The sequence below is a fragment of the Chelonoidis abingdonii genome, chromosome 10 (assembly GCF_003597395.2).
Source record: "Chelonoidis abingdonii isolate Lonesome George chromosome 10, CheloAbing_2.0, whole genome shotgun sequence".
Taxonomy (NCBI): domain Eukaryota; kingdom Metazoa; phylum Chordata; order Testudines; family Testudinidae; genus Chelonoidis; species Chelonoidis abingdonii.
The window spans coordinates 24,413,465-24,422,040 of record NC_133778.1 but is presented as its reverse complement, the minus strand read 5'-3'; the positions used below and the strand labels follow the sequence as shown (position 1 = coordinate 24,422,040).

The 8,576-nt window shown below is 45.7% G+C and overlaps 1 protein-coding gene across 1 annotated transcript in view; it reads right to left on the bottom strand.

Annotated features, from left to right (window-relative positions):
* DNAH7 (dynein axonemal heavy chain 7) overlaps window positions 1-8,576 on the bottom strand; it is a 264,651-nt gene that overhangs the window by 148,864 nt on the left and 107,211 nt on the right. Inside the window, exons 23-26 of the mRNA XM_032803624.2 lie at window positions 4,181-4,290; window positions 3,044-3,212; window positions 2,495-2,597; window positions 2,254-2,381 (exon numbers count right to left, since the gene is read on the bottom strand). Of these exons, the coding sequence (XP_032659515.1) occupies window positions 2,254-2,381; window positions 2,495-2,597; window positions 3,044-3,212; window positions 4,181-4,290 (510 nt within the window). The remainder of the gene's footprint in view (window positions 1-2,253; window positions 2,382-2,494; window positions 2,598-3,043; window positions 3,213-4,180; window positions 4,291-8,576) is intronic.

The following is an 8,576-nucleotide window of genomic DNA, read 5'->3' as shown; positions in this document are numbered from 1 at the left end:
CCTCAGCAAGTTTGCAGATGACACTAAGCTGGGGGGAGAGGTAGATACACTGGAGGGTAGGGATAGGATCCAGAGTGACCTAGACAAATTGGAGGATTGGGCCAAAAGAAATCTGATGAGATTCAACAAGGACAAGTGCAGAGTCATGCACTTAGGAAGGAAGAATCCCATGCACTGCTACAGGCTGGGGACTGATTGACTAAGCAGCAGTTCTGCAGAAAAGGACATGGGGATTACAGCGGACAAGAAGCTGGATTTAACTCAGCAGTGTGCCCTTGCTGCCAAGACCAACGGCATATTGGGCTATATTAGTAGGAGCACTGCCAGCAGATCGGGGAAAGTGATTATTCCCCTCTATTCGGCTCTGGCAAGGTTGCACCTAGAGTATTGCATCCAGTTTTGGTCCCCCCAATGCAGAGGGGATGTGGACAAATTGGAGAGAGTCCAGAGGAGAGCAATGGAAATTATTAGGGGACTGTTCCACTGTTTGTGGAAGAGAACAGTGAGGGGGGATTTGATAACAGACTTCAACTACCTGAAGGGGGGTTCCAAAAAGGATGGACTAGGCTGTTCTCAGTAGTGGTAGATGATAGAACAAGAAGAAATGGTCTCAAGTTGCAGTGCGGGAGGTCGAGGTTGGATATTAGGAAACACTATTTCACTAGGAGGGTGGTGAAGCACTGGAATGGATTTCCTAGGGAGGTGGTGGAATCTCCTTCCTTAGAGGTTTTTAAGGTCAGGCTTGACAAAGCCCTGGCGGGGGTCATTCAGTTGGTGTTGGTCCTGCTTTGAGCAGGGGATTGGACTAGATGACCTCCTGAGGTCTCTTCCAACCCTAATATTCTATGATTCTATGACATTATTTGTGAAACCATCAGAAAAATGCACAATAAGGTTTTTCTCTTTCTTTAACGTTCATATCTTCTTGCTTGAGAGAAGAATACTTGGGCTGAAATACTGACCCCCAGTGATGTCAATAGCAAAACTCCCCTTGACTTCAATGGGGGTTTCACAACCGGGTCCCACAGACTTCAATGGCAGTTGTGCATCCATATTCAAAGTAAGAATATGTTTCTTTATGTTTAGAAATCAAGTTATTTGAAAAATAGTAAACAGTACAATTAATTCTGATTCTTAACTTAATATTAAAGGAAGATAGAAACTGGTTTGCAATTTCTCACATCAAACACTCTGGATTCCTGTTCAGCAAAACAAGTCATCTTTCAACAAGTAACAATCACCAGCAATAATCAATTAAAAACTCATTATTTACAAATATTGTTCACAACTTATAAGATGTGAAGTGTTCCTCTTACTTTCTGAACTTTCAGCATTCTGGGCTGAGGAAAATATCAGCAATTTCCTTTAAATATTCTGTTTCTTATTTAAAAGGGCTGTTAACACAGCAAGTTGTAAAATTTCGACAAAACATCATTGCACTAGAAAACGCCAATTCAATACAAAAAATGTTTCACTACATATATATAAGAGATTCAACAAAACCTTTATCAAAATACAGGCAGGTCTCTCCACCTCCCACTCTAGCCACCCGCTCCTAGGGATGAAGAGGCCCAGTGCCGGGCACTCCGCCTTCCCATCTGCTCCTTGTTCTGGCCATGGAGAGGCTCAGCACCAGGGAAGTCTGCCTCTTTATCTCCCATCTTGCTCCCAGTCATGGAGAGACACAATGCTAGGAGCTCTACCTCCCTCCCTCCCCACTTGTTCTGGGGGATGGGCAGCACCCCTCTCCAGGTCCCCAGAGCTGGGGATTAATTTCACAAGTGAAATTAATACCTTCGTAGAGAGCATCTGGGAAGTGGAAAAATTCCATTTTGGCTCTCCTGAAGCAGAATATTTTTGAAATCCTTTTCCACTGAAATTTAATGATTTTTATGTTTTGTTGTGCTTCGAGACAATATTACTTTTCTCAAAAACACAAAAATATTTATGAAAATGGATCCCTCATTTTCTGCCAACTGTATGTATTAGATCCTTCCCTTAAAACTACCTCTTGACATTGACGATTTTTCTAATTATTGCACTGTCTTCAGGCTAATTTTTCTTTTTTGTTCCTCTTCATGGGAGGAGATAATAATAATTGGTTTGACTATTGAGTTGAGAGCAGTAGAGGTTGATTTGATTAAATATTCTCAGTAATGTATGTATTTGATGAGAGCATTATTTCTTCTCTATTAACTTCAAAATTACTAAAACTAAAAGTGTAATAGTTATTCTAATTACTTTCTACAGTACCTTAAGATTATCTGGAAGCTCTGAACGCCCAGCATAACCTGGATTCATGGTTATAAAGACAGCACATGTGGGGTTCAGTTTCAGTTCAGTTCCTTCAAATACTAGTAAGTCAGACCCTGAATTGATACCTATGGACAAATGAAAATTAATGTAATTGTAGTTACTCGTCAAATACTACTTTTTCTTACTCTTTATGTTATTCATATTTAGCATAGAAGACGTGACTAAAGCAATAAATTACCTCTTTGGATAGTAAGAATTTGTTGAGCAACAACAGAAAGTACTTCCAAATCAATTCTGTTAAATTCATCAAAGCAAGCCCAGGCTCCACAAGACAACAAACCCTGGAAGGGAACAACAGACAAACTATTCATTTATATTCATTATTTATTTTCATTGTAACAGTGATAAGTGAATAATGAAAAATATGTATTTACATTTAATATACAAAAATTACTACACACAAGCTTTGGGCATGTTAATAACTAACCAAACTCACAATTCATATAAGAACATTTTCCAGAAGCATTACACTATAAAAGGGATGCAACCCCATTCTCCAGGTGCCCCTAAACCTCTCATTGCCAGAATCTGGGACTGGATGACAAGGGCTGATCACTCGGAAAACCTCTGGCACTGGCCACTGTCAGAAGATAAGATACTGGGTTAGATAGGCCATGGTCTAGCCCAGTATGACCAACTTTTTATATTCTATGCTATTTCACAAGCCAGAGTGAAATAAAGAGGCCTTAGTGTAAATGAAAATATGTCCCTCAAGATTAATCCAAACCTTAAAGAATTTTCCTAACGCAAGGTAATCCAATCCATCAGAACAATTGAAAACCACACATTGCTTCGCTACAGCCTTTGCTAAGTCTTTCGTAGTTTCAGTTTTTCCAGTTCCAGCAGGACCTTCAGGGGCACCTCCTAGATGAAGGTGAAGTGCTCCAAACAGGGTTCTGAAATTAAAAAAAACAGAAAGTTGATAAAAGTGTGCCATTTTCCATACTATCATTGGTAACGCATGTCATTTTTCCTGCTATTCCAGTATTTACAGGAAACTTTAAAAACTGCTGTTCAAAGTCTATATATCCATATCCAACAAATTCTACTAGATTTCCTCCCCAAATTTTCTTTACTACAGTACCAGCAGTTGGAGTCACCAACGTTACAGTCATACAAGAAGTAATTTACCCAGAGTCCAAAATACTGCTTCTTTCGAGTCATTTTCTAAAATCTCAAAAATGGGGTTACAGACAGAAAAGTGATGTAATAAATGACACCAATGGATAACAATATTGATTTAATCTCAGATTTGTTCAGTTTACAATTTAAAATATAATTTCAAACTGGTGGCATTTTAACCTAAACTGGGGTCTGAAAACACAGCTGCATCACCTATAATAAGAGCCTCAGTCAAAATTTAGCACATACCGGTAATTTTGTTTTTGATTTATGAGGCAGAATAGCATCTAACACGCTCTACCTTAGCAGGTATTAGCTCTGAAATACTTGAAGTAGTAAAAACATTTTTTGTTCAGTAAAATCCTGTCTAAGTACTTATAGGCCCTCATCACAGTGGTATCAGAGCACCTATGTCCAAGCAGAAATGACCTCAAGCCATAAAGGAAACATGTTGAATGAGAAACTGCCATTTTTATAGTTACTTTTGTAAGCACATCTGTTCTTTAAAACAGGAATCTATAGATAATTAAGTTTTCTCAAAATGTCAATTATATCACATACCCTAATCTAATCAATAAACAAAAAGCATACCATATCACCAGGCCTAAAAGAACAATAGAAACAAGTAACAAAATAGAATCATCCATTTCATGTTGGCAGACATCTGTTCTGAGGACTCAATTAAATTATTTCAGTAACATAAATTCATGTCTCTAACACATTCACTAATTTGTGGTTTTACCTGTAACATCTGTCTGTAAGTGGAGTAATAACCAACCTTGGGGTATTGCCAAGATACTCATACCCATATTTCAAACCAGCATTGATCATCTTTGTTTGTAGATGTCCTTCCTATGGGAACAAAATATATATTTTATATAATGCAGGAAACTAAAATAAATAAAACTAATCAGGATTATTCTTTAAACATGCAGCTTGGCATGCTGCTACTAGAAACAACTACTGAGCAGATCATTTATGGTATATAAATGAAATGAATAGGCTTTCATCTCTTGAGCCTCTAAGCAAAAATCTCTTTGGGGCAGTGATTTTCTCTTATTTCTTTACAGAGCACATGGCATCATGGAGGCCTGATACTGACTGGGGCATTTAGGTACTACAATAACACTAATAAATTTAAAGACAGACAGTAGTTTGACACATTCAGGGTTAACTAGGAATAGAGGATGAATCACCACCTCCTGTTTACAGCATGAGGAAGCCTTGACTGTACCCACCAGAGAAAACATGTCCAAAACTACCAACCACTGGCAATACAAGCACTGCCACTTCAGGTTTTGCAAGCCCTGCTCTTTCCCGCTGCGGGTTAGTAATTTCCACACCCCAGCCCTTAGGCTCCCTAAGTAAGTCCTTAGGTCAGAACAGAGACAACCTGTGGCTAAATCTATGGAGATAGTTAGCCACCAGAGCTCTGCTCTGGCCCTGAGGCACAGGCCACTCCAACCTGTCTGTACATTCCATTTTGTTGCACTTGAATGCCCAGGCCACAACTTCTGGACACAATGCACAGAGATTTGCTGCCTCTATGGATTTGTGCCCCCCAGTTCACCAGTCTCATTAGTTGAGCACTCTCCTTAGCACATAGCACTCAGTCATGTGTATAGAGGAACCAAACAGAAGTTTATCTGACAAAGCTTAAAATAAAGATTCAAACAGAAGCAAATATAAGGATTGGAAAAAGACGGTTCTTCACCTTTGTAACTGTTGTTCTTCGAGATGTGTTGTTCATATCCATTCCAAGTAGGTGCGCGTGCGCCACATGCACGTTTGTAGGAAGAATTTTCCCCTAGCAACACCCAGTGGGTCGGCTGGGCGCCCCCTGGCATGGCACTGCTACGGCACCGGATATATACCCCTGTCGACCGGGCCGTTCCTCAGTTCCTTCTTGCCGGCTACTCCGACAGTGGGGAAGGAGGGCGGGTGTGGAATGGATATGAGCAACACATCTCGAAGAACAACAGTTACAAAGGTGAGTAACCGTCTTTTCTTCTTCGAGTGCTTGCTCATATCCATTCCAAGTAGGTGAATCCCAAGCCTTACCTAGGCGGTGGGGTCGGAGTTGGACACTGCCAAATGCAACACTGCCAAGCCAAGGGCTGCATCGTCTCTGGATTGCTGTACCAAGGCGTAATGGGAAGTAAAGGTGTGTACCGAAGACCATGCAGCTGCTCGGCATATCTCCTGGATAGACACTCGAGCTAAAAAGGCAGTCGACGAGGCCTGAGCCCTGGTGGAATGTGCAGTAACGCGGGCTGGAGAGGCATGAGCTAGATCATAGCAAGCCCGAATGCATGCCGTGACCCAGGAAGAAATTCTCTGGGAAGAGACGGGCTGACCTTTCATCCTGTCCGCCACGGCAACAAAGAGTTGGGGGGTCTTACAGAAAGATCTGGTGCGGTCAATGTAGAATGCGAGTGCCCTACAGATGTCCCGCGAGTGCAACTGCTGCTCCCTACGCGATGCATGCGGTTTTGGAAAGAAGATCGGGAGGAATATGTCCTGGTTGAGGTGAAAGGATGAAATCACCTTGGGAAGAAATGCCGGATGTGGGTGTAACTGCATCTTGTCCTCGTGGAATATCGTGTAAGGCGGGTCCACCATGAGAGCCCGAAGCTCCGAAACTCTCCTAGCTGATGTAATGGCTACAAGGAACGCCGCTTTCCACGATAAATACAGGAGAGAGCAGGTTGCCAAGGGTTCGAACGGAGGGGCCATAAGTCTTGACAGAACCAAATTGAGGTCCCAGGAAGGGGCGGGGTGTCGCACCTGCGGAAGAAGACGCTCCAGCCCCTTGAAGAACCTCGAGACCATAGGGTGGTAGAAAACAGAATAAGCACCTTCTCCGGGATGAAAGGTCGAGGTGGCGGCTAGGTGTACACGCAAAGATGAAAATGCGAGACCCTGCTGCTTGAGATGCCAGAGGTATTCCAATATTATGTGAATAGGAACCTGCGCAGGTGCCACCTGCTGTGCTTGACACCAGCAAGAGAACCGCTTCCACTTGGCTAAGTACGTAGCCCTAGTGGAGGGTTTTATGCTACCCAGGAGTACCCGTTGCACTGGGGTGGAGCAGCGTAGCTCCGAGTGACTCAACCATGCAGGAGCCAGGCCGTGAGGTGGAGGGATTGCAAGTCGAGATGGAGAAGCCTGCCGTGGTCCTGGGTTATTAGATCCTGATGGAGAGGCAGGGGAACTGGGTTGGCTATCGAGTGGTCCAGCAACGTGGTGTACCAATGCTGGTGGGGCCACGCGGGGGCGATCAGAATCACTCGAGCCCTGTCCCTGCGAAGCTTTACGAGGACCTTGTGCACCAACGGAAAGGGTGGGAAGGTATACAGCAGGTGGGTCAACCAAGACATGAGGAAGGCGTCCGATATTGAGCCCGGGGTGAGACCCTGAAAGGAGCAGAACCTGTGACACTTCCGGTTGCTGCGGGAGGCGAAGAGGTCTATGTGGGGAAACCCCCACTGCTGGAAGAGGGAATGAGCTACGTCCGGTCGAAGTGACCACTCGTGGGTGAGAAATGACCTGCTGAGGTGGTCCGCTAACGTGTTCTGGACCCCTAGGAGGAAGGATGCCACCAGGTCTATAGAGTGGGCTGTACAGAATTCCCACAGTCGGATCGCCTCCTGACAAAGGGGGAGAGAGCGGGTTCTTCCCTGTCTGTTTATGTAGTGCATCGCGGTGGTGTTGTCCGTGAGCACTAGAACACAACGGCCCTACAGGTGGTGAAGAAAGGTCTGACAGGCGAGGCGGACTTCCCTTAGCTCCCGGATGTTTATGTGCAATGACAACTCCTGGGCGGGCCAGAGGCCTTGCGTGCGACGACCGCCCATGTGAGCCCCCCAGCCCAGAGATGACGCGTCCGTCGTTAGGGACGTAGACGGTTGTCTGGGGTGGAACGGCATGCCTGCACAGACCAAGGAGGGGATTAGCCACCAACGGAGGGAGCGTAAGACGCTCTGAGGAACCGTGACGACGACGTCTATGGTGTCCCTGCGCGGGCAGTAAACGGAGGCCAGCCAGATTTGAAGGGGGCGAAGGTGAAGTTTGGCGTGCTTGGTGACGAAAGTGCAGGCAGCCATATGGCCGAGAAGGCTGAGGCAGGCCCGGACTGAGGTTGTCGGGAAGGTCTGCAGGCTCTCTATGGAGGTGACTATTGCCTGAAACCGGCTCAGCAGGAGGTAGGCTGTTGTGAGCGTGGAGTCCAGGACAGCCCCAATGAATTCTATTCTTTGAGTGGGCACGAGAGTGGACTTGCCCATATTGACCATCAGGCCCAATCGCTCGAACAGTTCCATGATGACGGCTACATGGGCGGCGACCTGGGTCTCGGAGGTCCCGCGAATAAGCCAGTCGTCGAGGTAAGGGAAGACACATATGCGCCGATGATGGAGGAAGGCGGCCACCACCGCCATACACTAAGTGAAGACACATGGGGCAGTGGAAAGACCAAAGGGAAGGACCGTGAATTGGAAGTCACGATTTCGCACCATAAAACGTAGGTACCGTCTGTGCGGGGGGTAAATAGAGATATGAAAGTATGGGTCCTTCATGTCGAGAGCAGTGAACCAGTCTCCTGGATCCAGGGATGGGATAATAGTCCCCAAGGATACCATCCGGAACTTCAACTTCTTTAGGAAGACGTTGAGCCCGCGGAGGTCTAGGATGGGTCGAAGACCTCCTTTCGACTTGAGGATTAAGAAGTAACGGGAATAAAACCCCCTGCCCCTGAACTCCTGCGGTACCTCCTCTATGGCTCCGATTTCGAGAAGCGTATGGATCTCCTGCCAGAGGAGATGCTCGTGAGAGGGGTCCCTGAAGAGGGACGGGGAGGGTGGAGGGGGGGGGCGAAATAAACTGGAGATGGTAACCAAACTCCACCGTGCATAGGACCCAACAATCTGAGGTTAGTCAGGTCCACGCCGGGAGGAAGGAGGAAAGACGGTAGGAGAACTGGACAGGGCTCCAGGAAAGGACTGGTGCTCTGCTCTCGGTTGCACCTTCAAAAGTTCTGCTTTGGTCCCGCTGGTGGCTTGGCAGAACCATTATTCTGGCTCCCCTGAGAACCGGACTGCCGTCTGCAGTTCACACGACCACGCCTCCTAGTAAAGTCC